General features: G+C 41.7%; 1 protein-coding gene across 2 annotated transcripts in view; it reads left to right on the plus strand.

Moving 5' to 3' along the window:
- Nucleotides 1-16,608, plus strand: part of LOC109108042 (neurexin-1-beta-like) — an 84,193-nt gene extending 67,585 nt beyond the window's left edge. For both annotated transcript variants that reach the window (XM_042759339.1, XM_042759338.1), the window contains 3 exons: nt 1,428-1,750; nt 4,822-4,900; nt 13,750-16,608. In XM_042759339.1, coding sequence (XP_042615273.1) covers nt 1,428-1,750; nt 4,822-4,900; nt 13,750-14,618 — 1,271 coding nt within the window. In that variant the 3' untranslated portion in view covers nt 14,619-16,608. The remainder of the gene's footprint in view (nt 1-1,427; nt 1,751-4,821; nt 4,901-13,749) is intronic.
- Nucleotides 16,609-17,268: the final 660 nt, after the last annotated feature.

Genomic DNA, 17,268 nt, shown 5'->3' on the forward strand with positions numbered 1-17,268 from the left:
GTTGCGTTTATAATTATGTTCAGTGTATTTCTCTGGTATCTCGTGGTGTTTCCCCTGTGGGTCTCTGATCTCCTCAGACTCTGTCCTCGATCGTCCGGATACTGAATGACTGATGGTGATCGTCTAAAAGCATCTTCACTCTACTCTTTGTTTGACGTTTTCACTGCATCTCTGAAGCTCAGATCCTGTTTGTGATGAATTCACACTGCTGGATGTCTCCGTTCTTCGGGGATTTCTTAGCTGTGCTCAGATCTGTTATATGACGTCAAACGCAGACATTGACAGAGATCTCGTCTGATCGCTCGCTCAGCGGTTTGATGTGAAATAGCTGATTGAACACCTCACAGGAGGAGAAGAGAGGATCATTTATGATTTTATTACTCAGCATCAGAAAGTCAAACACATTCACAGAGGTTGAGATGTGTGATGGACCCAGTGTGTGTGTGTGTGTGCCCTTCATCTCCTCACCAATCCATCATCATCATCATCAAAAACAAAACAAAACCAGAAACACAAACCGCTTTCCTTTCTGTCTGTCTTTCATCATCAGCTGCCTTTATTAAAACATCACATCATCAACATCAACATATCACAACATCAACAACACCAACAAACTTAATCATTCTGTCCATCTCTTGTCTCTGAAACCCTCCAAAGGTCATTTCTGCCTGTGTGACGTTTCCATGGAGATGATGATGATGAAGATGGAGTGTGAATGAGAGAGAAACTGCTGATAAACAGCAAATCTCCCTCTCAGTAACACAAACTGAGTTTGACCGTACCAAACTGTGATTTGATATGATATCAGATGACACAAAACCAAATTATATGACATAGTTATATCAAACAATACGATGAGATACATACAAAAGTGTTTTTCCCTTTTCTATTTTAAATAATTCATTTTCCTTTTTATTTTGTTCTTTCTTTTTCAGTTTGGTAATTAATTGATTGATTGAGTATTTATTTACTTATTTATGTACTTTTTCTATTTTGATTAATGTATTTGTTTTTTCTCTTTATTTTTCTATTCCTATTTTTATTTATCTCTTTCTATTTTTATTAATTCATCTTTCTTTCTTCTTCTATTTTTATTTATTTACCTTTATTTCATATTATATATATATATATATATATTCCATTAATTATTAATCTACTTTTGTTCATTTATTTTTATTTCTTCTTTTTCGTGTTTTTCTCTTTTATTTTTATTTTTATTTATTTATCATTAATGTATAGCAATGGCCAAATGCACAATAATATGAAACAATACAATAAGATCCATCTTCTGTCATGCAGTTAGATGGCGTTTAGTGCAGCTGTGGTTTCAGAGCTGATCTGTCGTGTTACCGGACCGGAGGTCTGCCGGGGCTTGAGCGGCGCTGATCTGGTGCTGATAGTTCTGGTGTGTTTCTCGGTCTCTGCAGGTCGGCAGCTGACGATCTTCAACAGCCAGGCGTTTATTAAGGTGGGCGGCGGTGAGAAGGGCCGTAACTTCCAGGGTCAGATCTCAGGGCTGTACTATAACGGCCTGCAGGTGCTGAAGCTGGCGGCGGAGGGCGACCCGAATGTGCAGGTGCAGGGCAACCTGCGTCTGGTGGGAGACGTGCCCTCCGTCATGAGCACCGACACCACCTCCACCACGCCCCTCGCAGACATGTCCACCACCATCATGGAGACCACCACCACCATGGCCACCACCACCACCCGCAAACAACGCTCGCCCACCATGAGAGACAGCGTCACGCAGGTCAGTGTGTGTGTGTGTGTGTGTGTGTGTGTTTGTTTGTGTGTGTGTGTGTGTGTGTGTGTGTGTGTGTGTGTGTGTGTGTGTGTGTGTGTGTGTGAGAGTGAGTGAAAGAGTGTGTGTGTGTGGAAACAACTCATACTGCAGTAACACACAGTGAGTGTACACAATGTGTGTTATGGGGTCAGCTGTGGCCTAATGGTTAGAGATTTGGACTTGTAACCCGAAGGTCGCAGGTTCGAGTCTCGGTGCTGGGCAGGAGTTGTAGGTGGGAGGGAGTGAATGAAACAGCGCTCTCTTTCTACCCTCAATACTCATGACTGAAGTGCCCTTGAGCAAGGCACTGAACCCCCCAGTTGCTCCCCGGGCGCTGGATATAGCTGCCCACTGCTCCGGGTGTGTGTTCACGGTGTGGTTCACTTCTCACTGCTGTGTGTGTGCACTTGGATGGGTTAAATGCAGAGCACCAATTCCGAGTATGGGTTACCATACTTGACAAATGTCACGACTTTCACTTTCACTTTCAACACACTTGTGCAAAAGTCAAGATACAGTGTGTGAGAAAAGAGTTATTTTCTGTTGGATAAGAACTTGTTTTTTAATGAATCAGTAAAAACACTGATAATAAAAACAACAGACACTGTGGTCTCCGCTTATATTCTCTTTTTCTTTGCAGGCAGCACATTTCGGCCCTTAATTTTGTGATTATATCACAATGTAGGCATGTATCAGTATGTCTATGAAATAATAATAATAATACATTTTATTTTACAACCATTTTTGTTTTTATAACAAATTTCTTAATAAAAGAGTCTAAATTTCCTCATTTTCAAATGTTAAAACATTTACAGCTGCACGGCTCAAAGAAAAATCACATTGTAATTTTTATGATAAAAATTGTGATTTATAATATGATTTTTTTTTTGTCCTTTTAGGACTGTGATTATGTATCAATATGATTATAAAATAATAACTATGATGATGATGATTAATACAAAATAAAATTATAAAAATTACTAGATAAAACAAAATAAGAAATGTTACTATTTTAATATCTCTCTGTTAAATAATCAAGTATCTAGGAAAAATTTTATAATAATTTTATTTTACATTATTACGGTACTAATGTTTATGTTAACATTTTATTTTGACAGGAAACTGCAGGAACCCCAAAAGCTTCTCTTCTTTCCTCTGAAACACGCAGCATATATATTTATTTAATAAAATCACTGCTTTTGGATTTTATAATTGCACTAAGCTATATCACAGTTCTGGTTTATTGTGGTAAATCGTTGAGTCTAGCAGAGATTTTGTTATATTTCACCTGTGTCTTGATGCTGGGTTGATTCAGAATGATTCACTGGCTGTTGTAGAAATGCAACAGAATTATTGTAGAATTCATTCTGCAGTTCTTTATCCTCTGCGCTCCTCCAATGGAGTCAGATTCCAAAGCTTTGTAACAGGATGGACGTGTGGCTTAAATGAAGCTGTCGTGACGTGACGGGCCTACAGTCAGCGCTGAGTTTGCTTACAGTCTCAAAATAACCCTCAGAAATGTCAAATGTACAGCAATAACCCGCAGCATGAGCCGTGTGATCCTATAACTCATCCCAAGCTTCAGAGAAAACGCAGACATGAAAACACATGCCAGCGTTTGCCTGTGGTTATTAGCTTTCCTCTTCTTGTCCCGAAAACACAAAAAAATTCAAAAACAAAAGCCTCAATCAATAAGAAGAGACATTTGATTATGGCAAAAAAAAAACATGCAAAACAGTGGCCCATTAATATCTGAAAAACAAAAGCCTTTTTCCATTTCCTTTCCCACTGGGGAGGGTTTCCGAGACTGTGGTGTTATTAATGCATTCGCGGGGCAGAGGACGAATTAAACGGATCCGTACGACTGCAGTGTCATGTTGGGTTACAGAAACACATGAAGCTGAAATGTGATTTTCGTCTGCGGCACTCCAAATGTTGTAGTCTCTAATAAATATCACTTTATGAAATAAATAAGTGAAGAAACACTCCAGGCTTCAGTACAATAGTCTGCAGCTTTTCAGAACTAATTAAAAGAAAACAGGATTGTGTCCTGCGGCCGGTTCAGAGAGAGCGAGCGTCAAATAAATCTGCAGAGAGTGAGTTCAGTTCACAGTGAAACGACTGTTCAGTGAACTACACATTCTGTTCACACACTTTTATTTATATATATATATATATATATTTCTCATAATAATTGCATTTTGGAAGAGTTTTTATTCCTAATCGTTTGAATAACAATCAACGCTGACTGTGTTTTCCTCAGAGAGACTCATTTTCTCAATATGTTCAGATGCTGAAATGAATTTGGCATGTCGTGAGAAACAGATGAGAATGATTTCAGACGCGGTGTCTGGCAGCTTTGGCTCAGAGATGATGGCCTCCAGTCTACTGTGTTATATAGAGCTTTATTCAATACAGATTGTGTCAAAGCAGCTTTACAGAGTCAAACAGGAAAAACGTGTGCTGATGATGCAAGAGGACAATTACAAACAGTCAGTTTATCAGTTTATTCAGTGATGTCATCGTCCAGCTCAGTTCAGTTCATAGTGTTTGTGCAATCAAGTCAGCAATGTTGCCAGAAATTAAGTGTCCCTAACTAAGCAAGCCAAAGGCAAGAGTGGCAAGGAAGCAAAACTCCATCGGTGACAGATTAGAGAAAAAACCTTGGGAGAAACCAGGCTCAATCGGGTCCAGTTCAGTTCAATTCCAGGCTGCAACACAGATCAGATTGAGCAGAGGACTCGTCTGGTTCCAGTGGTCTTGTGCCGATGGTCGTCGAGGTGACAAGGTCTTCGCAGGGGATCTGTCTCTAGGGTTCATCTAGTTGTCCTGGTCTCCGCAGACATTCAGGGATGTGTTCAGATATGACAGTATATATACACACATGGACACCTGAATAATGGACTGTGTGTGTGAGGGATCATCATATGACAGCTGTCTGTGTGAATGTGGATGGTGTTTAATGAATTGTATTGAAGGACACTGTACTGACTCTGTGTGTGTGTGTGTCTGTCTGTCTCTCTCCTGTCTGTCTGCAGAATGCTGACGATCTGTTAGTAGCGTCAGCAGAATGTCCAAGTGATGATGAAGATCTCGAGGAGTGTGAGCCTGGAAACGGTGAGTCAGTCTTACTGTCTATGTGTGTTTTTATGTGCTGTAAACACACACACACACACTCACAAAATCCCATCACATGTGCAGCTGTGATTGGACAAAATATGCCTCAATTCAAGTTGACAGTCACAGATTAAACCCAAATTAAGGTAGTTATTATTGAATGCATATTGTAGCATAAAATATGTCTTTGATCATTTTCACCTCTGATAGTGGTGTTCAATGCTTCTGTCTGATGAATGCATATAAATTAAGTAAACTAAGTGAGATGATTTACTTGAATTCCTATCATGCCATTGTAAAACTCATACTCCTTTCAATGTATAATCTGACAACGAGTTGTTCTATCTTACGCAGTTTGCGTCTGAAGTAAGTGTGTGTAGTGTTAGAGATGTTACCTGATTCGGTTGTCTGTATTTGGGCTCATGTCTTCTATCAGCTAATATTGATGAGGTTTAGCCCTGTACTGGAGCAGTTATTGAGATAATGAGGTGGTCTTATCATCGGGTCAGTGTGTTTGTGGTCAGATCTCATGGCACATCTGTCTGTCTGTCTATCTATCCACACTAGCAACATCTTACTTGCCAGAATCCAGCTATCCACTGCCTAGCAACCATTTATAAAACCTTAGCAACAGGCCAGCATGTTCCTAGCAACCACCAAGAATGCTTCAGTAATTGCTTAGCAACCACCCAGAACACCCTGGCAACCTCCAGGGCACACCATAGCAACCATATGAGGGTGGGCAGCAGTTCATCTGTGTTTTTGAGAGCAAATATTTCTGTTGCACACTGAAGCTGACAAAAGGACAAAGAGAGAAAACAAACTGTGTGACTCACCGTCAAATGCAAGACAACAAAGTGAAAGAAAACAAGACAGATGAAAGTACAAATCAAAAACACAGAGAGACAAGAGAGAGGGTGGGAGGCTCTGAATGGCATCGGTATGTTCCTCACGTTTGCTGGTATCATGGGAGAGATGGATGAGCCACAGACGAGGCAGAGAGAGGGATGAATGGATGGACAGATGGATGGAAATCTCCGCATTGCGTTTCTACTCCAGGGTCCCAAAGAAACGTATTTACCTCAGCTGATCCCGATGGGCTAATTAATCTCTGCCCTCGTTAGATGCTCCTAATTATATCACTCACTGGAGCCTGCCAACCATTCTCTAGTTTATAATGAGCTGAAACTACAATCGCACAACAGTCTGAGCGTTACACAATCGCACAAAAGTCTAACTGTTACATACAAACACACAACAATCTGACCATTACACAAAAACACACAACAGTCTGAGCATTACACAATCCCACAACAGTCTGACCATTACACATATACGCACAACAGTCTGAACATTACATGCAATCCAACAACAGTCTGACGTTACACACAAACACACAACAGCCTGACCGTTACACAAAAATGCATGTTACACACGTACACACATCAGTCTGATCATCACACGCAATCTCACAACAGTCTAAGCATTACACAATCACACAAAAGTCAAACTGTTACACACAAACACTCAACAGTCTGCCGTTACACACAATCCCACAACAGTCTGATCGTTACACACAAACACACAACAGTCTGACCGTTACACACATACGCACAACAGTCTGACCGTTACACACATACGCACAACAGTCTGACCATCACACACGCACATTACACACACACAACAGTCTGACCATTACATGCAATCCCACAACAGTCTGACCATTACACATATACGCACAACAGACTGAACGTTACACACAAGCACTCAACAGTTTGACCGTTACGCACAACAGTCTGACCGTTACACGCAAACACACAACAGCCTGACCGTTACACACAAACGCACAACAGTCTGATCATCACACGCAATCCCACAACAGTCTGATCGTTACACACATACGCACAACAGACTGAACGTTACATGCAATCCCACAACAGTCTGATCGTTACACACAAATGCACAACAGTCTGACCGTTACACACATACGCACAACAGACTGAACGTTACATGCAATCCCACAACAGTCTGACCATTACACACATACGCACAACAGACTGAACGTTACACACAAGCACTCAACAGTTTGACCGTTACGCACAACAGTCTGACCGTTACACGCAAACACACAACAGCCTGACCTTTACACACAAACACACAACAGTCTGACCGTTACACACAAATGCACAACAGCCTGATCGTTACACACAAACACACAACAGCCTGATCGTTACACACAAACACACAACAGTCTGACCGTTACACACATACGCACAACAGTCTCTGACCGTTACACACAAACGCATAACAGTCTGATCGTTACACACAAACGCATAACAGTCTGACCGTTACACACAAATGCACAACAGTCTGGTCATTACACACAAACACACAACAGTCTGACCGTTACACACAAACGCACAACAGTCTGACGGTTACACACAAACGCACGACAGTCTGACCGTTACACACAAACGCACAACAGTCTGACAGTTACACACAAACGCACAACAGTCTGACCGTTACACACATACGCACAACAGTCTGACCGTTACACACATACGCACAACAGTCTGACCATTACATGCAATCCCACAACAGTCTGACCATTACACATATACGCACAACAGACTGAACGTTACACACAAGCACTCAACAGTTTGACCGTTACGCACAACAGTCTGACCGTTACACGCAAACACACAACAGCCTGACCGTTACACGCAAACACACAACAGTCTGACCGTTACACACAAACACACAACAGTCTGACCGTTACACACAAATGCACAACAGCCTGATCGTTACACACAAACACACAACAGTCTGACCGTTACACACATACGCACAACAGTCTGATCGTTACACACAAACGCACAAACAGTCTGACCGTTACACACAAATGCACAACAGTCTGATCGTTACACACAAACGCACAACAGTCTGGTCATTACACACAAACGCACAACAGCCTGATCGTTACACACAAACACACAACAGTCTGACCGTTACACACATACGCACAACAGTCTGATCGTTACACACAAACGCATAACAGTCTGATCGTTACACACAAACGCACAACAGTCTGACCGTTACACACAAATGCACAACAGTCTGACCGTTACACACAAATGCACAACAGTCTGATCGTTACACACAAATGCACAACAGCCTGATCGTTACACACAAACGCACAACAGTCTGATCGTTACACACATACGCACAACAGCCTGACCGTTACACACAAACACACAACAGTCTGATCGTTACACACATACGCACAACAGTCTGACCGTTACACACAAATGCACAACAGTCTGACCGTTACACACAAACGCATAACAGTCTGATCGTTACACACAAACGCACAACAGCCTGATCGTTACACACAAACGCACAACAGTCTGATCGTTACACACAAACGCATAACAGTCTGATCGTTACACACAAACGCATAACAGTCTGACCGTTACACACAAATGCACAACAGTCTGACCGTTACACACAAATGCACAACAGTCTGACCGTTACACACAAATGCACAACAGTCTGATCGTTACACACAAACGCACAACAGCCTGACCGTTACACAAAAATGCACAACAGCCTGTTCGTTACACACAAACACACAACAGCCTGATCGTTACACACACAACGCACAACAGTCTGAGCGTTACACACAAATGCACAACAGTCTGACCGTTACACACAAATGCACAACAGCCTGATCGTTACACACAAACGCACAACAGCCTGATCGTTACACACAAACGCACAACAGTCTGACCGTTACACACAAATGCACAACAGTCTGATCGTTACACACAAATGCACAAAACAGTCTGACCGTTACACACATATGCACAACAGTCTGATCGTTACACACATACGCACAACAGTCTGACCGTTACACACAAATGCACAACAGTCTGACCGTTACACACATACGCGCACAACAGTCTGACCATTACACACAAATGCACAACAGTCTGATCGTTACACACAAATGCACAACAGTCTGACCGTTACACACAAACGCACAACAGTCTGACCATTACACACAAATGCACAACAGTCTGATCGTTACACACAAATGCACAACAGTCTGACCATTATACACATACGCACAACAGTCTGACCATTACACACAAACGCAAAACAGTCTGACCGTTACACACAAACACACAACAGTCTGACTGTTATACACATACAAACAACAGTCTGATCATCACATGCAATCCCACAACAGTCTAAGCATTACACAATCACACAGAAGTCTAACTGTTACACACAAACACTCAACAGTTTGACTGTTACACACATACGCACAACAGTCTGACCGTTGCACGCAATCCCGCAACAGTCTGACCATTACACACATACGCACAACAGTCTGACCGTTACACACAAACACTCAACAGTTTGACCTTTACGCACAACAATCTGACCGTTACACGCAAACACACAACAGCCTGACCGTTACATGCAAACACACAACTGTCTGACCGTTACACGCAAACACACAACCGTCTGACTGTTACACACATACAAACAACAGTCTGATCGTCACACGCAATTCCACAACAGTGTGACCGTTACATGCATGCGCACAACAGTCTGACCGTTACACACAATCCCTCAACAGTCTGACCATTACACACAAACGCACAACAGTTTGACTGTTACGCACAACAGTCTGACCATTACACGCAAACACACAACAGCCTGACCGTTACACGCAAACACACAACAGTCTGACTGTTACACACATACAAACAACAGTCTGATCGTCACACGCAATCCCACAACAGTGTGACCGTTACACACATGCGCACAACAGTCTGACCGTTACACACAATCCCTCAACAGTCTGACCATTACACACAAACGCACAACAGTCTGACCGTTACACACAAACGCACAACAGTCTGACAGTTACACACAAACGCACAACAGTCTGACCGTTACACACAAACGCACAACAGTCTGATACACACATCCAAACACACAACAGCCTGACCGTTACACAAAAATGCACAACAGTCTGACAGTTACACACAAACACACAACAGTCTGACTGTTACACACGTACACACAACAGTCTGATCATCACACGCAATCCCACAACAGTCTGATCGTTAAACGTAAAATGCTCTAACTTAGTGATTGTTATTGGGATCTGAAGAGACTTTCAACCAGCATATCTAAGAACTAGAGGCAGGTTAAGTTGGTTTTGATTGGCTTTATAGCAACAATAAAGCAGCTCTTTGTGTTTTTGTATATAACCAAGATAATCTTAATTTATTAGTTGCAAAAACAAGTCTAACAAAACAAATATAAATATTTCAGCATGCCGCATATGAAATGTGTGGTAAGGTTTGATGTGAAGTGAGTACATTTATAGGGTTAATCTCATCTCTCTGAGCATCTGGGCTCCCGGTGTCTTCTGTTGTCAATTATTAAGCGCTGGGTCAGTCTCACCGCCGCCATCGCTCTAATGTTCAGCTTCTAAATCAAATTAGCTAAGAAAGAGACCACTCCAATCTCAGCCTTCCCCACCGAGCGCCTGTGGCAATAAACAGTCAGATTTTCGGCTTCCATTACTGCGTGTGAATGTAAACAGGCTCCTGAATGTCCAAAATAAGCCAGACCTTTTCTGGACATAGCAGTTTCTGTCATTGTACTGATCGCAGTGCTGCTCGTCTTGTCATGAATGTGATCCAGTAGATCATCCATTCGACTCTCAGGGTTCTGCTCCAGAACTCGAATAACATTTACACTGCAAAACATTTTCTTCCTCATTATGTTTGTCTTGTTTTCCAGTACAAATATCTAAACATTAGATCATACATTTTTCAGAAAACAAGACTGACTTAAATTTGCTTCTCAAGAAAATGTAACATAATTTAAGGAAGTTAAGATATTTGTAGTGCAAAACATGACAAAAATACTGTTGAAGAAAATCATCATTTGCAGTTCATTTATACTTAGCTGAGAATAGCTGAGAATCATGAACAATATTGGATGCAATGCATTTAATTACAGAGAGGGATTACTCTTAGTTTTTCTGTAATTTAATTTGCTGTTACTTCTCATGTAATGCATCAAATACTTTATAAACTATGAAACAAATTCTTTACAAGACAATAGTGACTGGACATCAAAAATTAACATCTAATGTTATAAAATTGATGATTTAATGTGACTTTTAAAGACATTAAATACTTATTTCAGATATATATTTGAAATAATGAAATGAGCCATTTTATGTCTCTCCTTGTGTTGTTTAACTGGTCGAGGTTGATATGGGATGCAATATTTTAGAGTAATCTAATTACTGTCGAAGATGTGATTAGTACCTAGTAATTAATTACTTGTTTAGAGTATCTTACCCATCACTGATCATGAATTCAGTAAAGGAGAGAAAGAGCTTTCAGAGATGTTTTTAATGTACTTTTGTTTTGTTGCTGTGTTTGCTGCTTGTATTTCCATTTTCTCTTGTCTCAAAAGTGTAGTATAAGCACAAAAGTGTGTATTCTTACTCTGAGTTGATGCAGGTGATCTGTTTTAGTTCAGGTTTAGTGATTTAATTCTATGCATCAGATTTATTTCTGACTATTAATGACATTTAATTTGCCAGTTAAAGTACGATGTGTCTCTTGCGGTTTGTCTGACTTAAATTGCATCTCTCGTGATGGATTTGCGGGAGACAGACATAAGTGTTATTTGTTGGAGTTTAAGAAATAAAAGTAAAGGAGTGAACCATGAATAAGCTGCAGTCATACCTCTAGTTACTGATGGTGCTCTCGGTGGAACTTGCTCACTCCAGACAATCATCATGAAACAAGTGCTCTGCGCTGAGGATGTGAGATGTTAGTTTGTACACATGAGTCATGATGCTATTCTGATGTTGGTCTTGTTGTCAACGCAACTGTCACAGGAGGCAAAGTTTGACCAATCACAGACTGGAACAATGGTTTTTAATCTATAACAAGATTTGTCACGAAAACACAGATGCACAGCAGCGACTGACAAGCTGATGTGTTGTGTACATGTTCACAGATTCACATTTTCTGCGGATTGAAAGTCTGAGAAGGTTTGTCATACAGATCTCCTTGCTTGTTTCCATCAGCTTCCTTCAAGTGCGATTTAGAGAAGATACTAGAGGATAATCATCAGGATTCAAGGTTCCTCTCAGAGTAATCGATTCTGCCCTCTCTGGGAACAGTTTGCTCTGAATTTTTCTTGCGTATCATAAGATATTCCAACAAACTTAATAAAAGCAGGAAATATTGTTGTGCCCGGTGGCACATTAACACATTGGCTCGTATAATTCACAAACCAGCAGTGTCAGTTACTGAATTATCAGACTCCATTCGGCGCCCTTGACAGATTGTTCCTCTAAACGGCCGGTTGCCTCCGGTGGCGTTTTCTAGTGATGGATATAAAAGATTTGACAGCGGTGAACGGGCATTAAATTTATACCGATCTTCTCGGTGAACCATTCCCCAGACTCTCAACCCGCAGACACACGGCTCTACATTGGGGCTGTTGGGTGGGACAGATTCTGTGAAAGATGTCATTAACATACTGTTTCCTTTTCAGCTTCTAACAGACCTATGTGTGTTCTGAATGTTAATATCACCTTTTCTCCTGGTAGATTCTTTCAGTTTCTTTGAGCTTAATGACTTTGTTCATCAATATGCAAACAGGAAACTCTTTTTGAAGGTTCTTCTGGTTAAGGGGAGGGTGCCATGTTGATGCCATGGTTTGAGGAGGTTTCCCAAAGCGCACAGATCACAGCTGAACAGTCCTTCCCCCCTAAGCAATGTTTGTCACACTAATTCGCCTCATCATGTGAATAACAATGATGTGCATTGTGTTTAAACTGAACAATCTCTTCTGCACACCGTTTTCCTAGATTCATGCTCCATCTCAGGTGTTGATGCCACATATGAAACTGTTTCACAATTCTGAACTTAATCCTAATGAATACTTTACATCTTGTATAATTTCAATTTTTGACATTCTTTGACAAGCCAGTTCTGGAGAAAAACAGGCTTTTGTTATTCATGGTGATGAGATGAGATTTCCAAGGGACAGACTTATGAATAATTATCTTGAAAGATTTGGTCTGTGTTTTGGGGGGAAAGTCTTGTGGGACAGTAATTTGAAAATATCACCTTCGGTACCCCGGGGTGAGAGTGGGAAGTTTTGCATATAGATCCTCATCATTAGCGAGCTATCACCATGCCAACGGGGAGCGGGGATTATGAGCTTTATGAGCTCTGGGAAAACGTTCACTGAATGATGAATTCAAAACATTTTACCTACTTTGAAACATGGGCTGAAATTTGTTTATCACTATCAGAGAACAATCTTACACAGCTTTCTTTTTGTAATTTTTTTTTTCATGCAAAAATCATGCGGCCAATTTGTTGATGTAAGTGACCTGTACTACGTGGTTTGCTCTCTTCTTAAACATGCAGTCAGTGAGTGGAGGTTAGCACAGTAAGCGTTAGCATTAGCACAGACGTAGAACTGTTTTTGTAGGCTTGATCTGAATGTACATTCTAGCTTATGCACTGGATAGTTGGTTAGCACATACTTAACTTTAAATGTTTCTCTGTAGTATTCTAACCCTGTAATGTATACAACTGTAATGCCTTAGCCTTAGCCTAGCTGTTCATAGTCTGATTTTAAATAGATGCTAACGAAACTAACTTTAGAACTAACCTCATTAAGTCTTAGTGCTAACCATTCTAATGATGGCTCTTCTCTCTCTCTTGTGCACTCGTTTGCTCAGGTTCCAACTAACACCGTGTTCCTTCTCTCTTTCATCCTAGGAGGTGAACTAGTGTTGCCAATTATAACTGTGGATTCCCTTGACCCCCCGTCAATTGTGACACATTACCCCGTTATTCCCCCGCCCCCGACCTATCGCCCCTTCCTCACCTTGTTCGAGACCACCAAAGAGTCTCTCCCCTTGCCCGTCCGGCCCCCCTGTCCGCTGGACCAGGAGGACTGCGAAGAGCCCATGGAGGTCTCGGCCTACGGTTCGGGCGAGATGACGGAGTCCGACGATGAGGACTACTATAAAAACTCCCCCCTCGTCACTGATCGGACGGTACTCCCCCCTCCCCCTGCGGCCGGGAACCCCCGAGGCGACCGGCCCTTCGCCCGTTTGCCCAACTCCCATCGGCCGCCACTCCCATTAACCCCCACGGCCCCCCCGGTGTCCCGGCTCAAACCTGGCATCAACAGTGGCCCCAACATCCCTGCGGGTAAAATGAACACCCGTGACCAGGTGCTGCTGCCGCCCATACAGCCGTCGGGAGACCCTGAACACGGCGGGCGGCATCGACACAATCCAGGTATAACATATCCTCCCAATTTCCCCCATGTGCCCACTACAGACCCCTCGTCACCAGACCGAGGGCCTCCAGGAGCGGTGGAGGTGATCCGAGAGTCCAGTAGTACGACGGGCATGGTGGTGGGCATCGTGGCCGCAGCCGCCCTCTGCATCCTCATCCTGCTCTACGCCATGTACAAGTACCGCAACCGCGACGAAGGCTCCTACCAGGTGGACCAGAGTCGCAACTACATCAGCAACTCGGCCACGCAAAGCAACGGCACCCTAGTGAAGGAGAAGCAGCCCGGCGCAAAGACGGGCACAAAGAGCAAGAAAAACAAAGACAAGGAGTATTACGTCTGAGCTCGGCCTCCAGAGGGACCGATGCGGAAGCGAGGGGGAGAATGAGAGAGATAGGATGAGGAATGGAAAGGGAGGTCCAGGTATTTGTTGGCAGTTTACCGGTCACATTTAGAGCTCTGACATCAGTCTTCTTTAATTTCCTGTCTTGTCTAGCTGTTGGCCTCATTTCCAGCAAAACCTAAAGAGTTCAAAAGTGTCTAAGGTTTGGAATCATCCCCTCCCTCATTTCCATTTTTGATAGATAATCCTTATTACAAAAAAGAAACTCTGCAAACATTTTGTATTCGAGAAAAGTGTTTTTTTTCCCTCACATGTAATTTGACGCTCTAGTTTGTTCTTTGTAAATACTATGTGAGTCCTCAATATTCAGATCATCTCCTCACCTGATGTTGAAACCCCTGTGTACGCCAGGCTGCTTGTACAATCCATTGTTGCTCCATCAGAGCATTGGATGCGGTTGAGAATCGTTTGGGAATGAGAGCAGTTCAGTTGGAACGGCTTGGCTTAGGTGACATTTCAGGAACAGATGGTGCCGAAAACGTTTAGCAGTCACACTCCTCCGTAATACTGCCAAACCAGCTCTGTGTCAAATCCGTCTCCCTCTCTTTCCAAGTGCTTCACGTTTTCATCCTCCGCTCCCTTCGTTTCTCTCTTTCTCTCTTTCCCCGCACCCTTTCTTGGCTTGGTCTCTTTTTCTCCTTGTCCTTGGTGCTCAGGAGCAGATGCAACGTAATTCTGTTGTGTTTCCAGCATGTGGTATTCAAAATGAAAAGAGACAAAAACTGTTTCTGTGGAGTCAAATAAATATATATCTATATCTCAAACCGTTACAACTAGCGAAACATCTGTGGAACTCCCGGAGGTCTGCGGTCGCCCCGTGTTCCAGCAAATATTCGTCCTGTGTTTTTGGGGTTCCACTGGGCTCTGTCCTGGACCCGCTGAGGATCTTGGTTTCTGCTCCACATTCAAGAACCTGAAACCCCCAACAGCAAATAGATATAGTCATATACAGATATTTGAAAAGACAAAGGGACACAAGCATCTGGAAGTCTGGCACGATTGATCAAGACCCACATTACATCAACAAACCATATCAGTGGAAACAGCAGAGCAGGATACTAGGATGTCTTTTGTTTTGTTTTCTATGTATGTGTGCGTGCGTTCTTTTTTATTTTGTCATGTCAAAGGGAAAAGACAGTAATGTTCCAGTTAATGTACATTCCACGTAGGGAACGTGAACTCTCCTGCGTCTTTGACCACGTTCTCTCAGGAGGAAAGTAGGTATAAACTTTGCACATTTAATGGAACAAACTCTCTTGAAAGAAAGACGAAATGGCCTGTTACTTGGAAGATGTGCATCTTGAACTTTAGTATTCTAGTTTTCTCAACTCTATTAAAAGAACTAAACTCTGCATTGAAAAGAAAATGTTTAAAACAGTTTGTGAAATGTCTAAATATCTGAATCTCATCCCAATGCTAAAAGAGATGTGTTTTTCCTAATTATCATCCCTAAGAAAAAGAAAGAAAATGCAATGAAATGCAAAGATCAGTGAATTGGATTTCAGAAAGCAGATGCTCCTTTGAATATTAAACAGCAAAATGTGATTTGGTTTACAAGAGAACATTTCCTTTGCCAGGCGGGAGAAGTATCTCCTTGAATCCTGGAGTTTTTGATCGTCTTACTCTATCCTCCGTTTGAATCATGTCGCTCACTTTACCCAGTGTGTGGAGGGCTGTTCATACTCCATACTCACTCAATGAGGATGACATCATCATCATTTGATTTCACTCTTCCATCTCTGTGTTTGTGTGAGCGGTCGTGCGCTTGTTTGTCTGTGTGAATGTGTCTCCATTATTTCCGTTCCTGTTCAGTTACGTTTCTCCTCAGCTCTCTTGTTCTTTCTAAATGTTATTGTAGAGTGTTCCAGTGAGATGAATCTGCATACACGTATATTAACAGAAGGGAATACAATTGGTTATATACTTCTTACACCCCGTGTCATGTGCTTATTTCAGATCTTCCTCACTTCAGCTCAACACAAACACTTTGAGAGGGTAAACTGGAGTGTAATTCTGGACTTGTAAAAACACATTTATGTGAGTGTTTGATCCTCATAATGCCACATGATTTCTTATTCAGTATTTAAAATGAAGCTGAAAACATTGCAAGGACCAGAAAAGAAACCTTTGTTATCATGAACTGGAGTCCTGATATGATTCCAATATCAGACTTAGACTGACGTAAAAAAAAAAAAAAAAAAAAAATACAGTAAAATTGGCAGATATGTTTAATTTATATTTTATTATAATGTATTATTCCTTATCATTTTTATTGGTATGTCAATTCATTAATTATAGATGCCAGTAAATATTAGTTTTATTTCCTATCACTGATCATTAATCACTATCCTATGGTCCACAGTGATCCGATCAATCGTCCCGCTGCGACAGGCCTGGTTTTCATTGTTGGTCTGCATACAAACACAGACTCACCTCTCTGACCACTGTATCACATGATATGACTCAGTTCAGACTGTCAAAAACAGTTCATCTTTTACAGCATGATTTATATTGAATGGAAGCCCTGAACCGCAATGTGGAGAAAAAAAGTCTAATATTAATAAAAATCTCCAAAAAAAAATAAAAAGAA

The sequence above is a fragment of the Cyprinus carpio genome, chromosome A7, assembly GCF_018340385.1.
Source record: "Cyprinus carpio isolate SPL01 chromosome A7, ASM1834038v1, whole genome shotgun sequence".
In the NCBI taxonomy this organism is placed as follows: domain Eukaryota; kingdom Metazoa; phylum Chordata; class Actinopteri; order Cypriniformes; family Cyprinidae; genus Cyprinus; species Cyprinus carpio.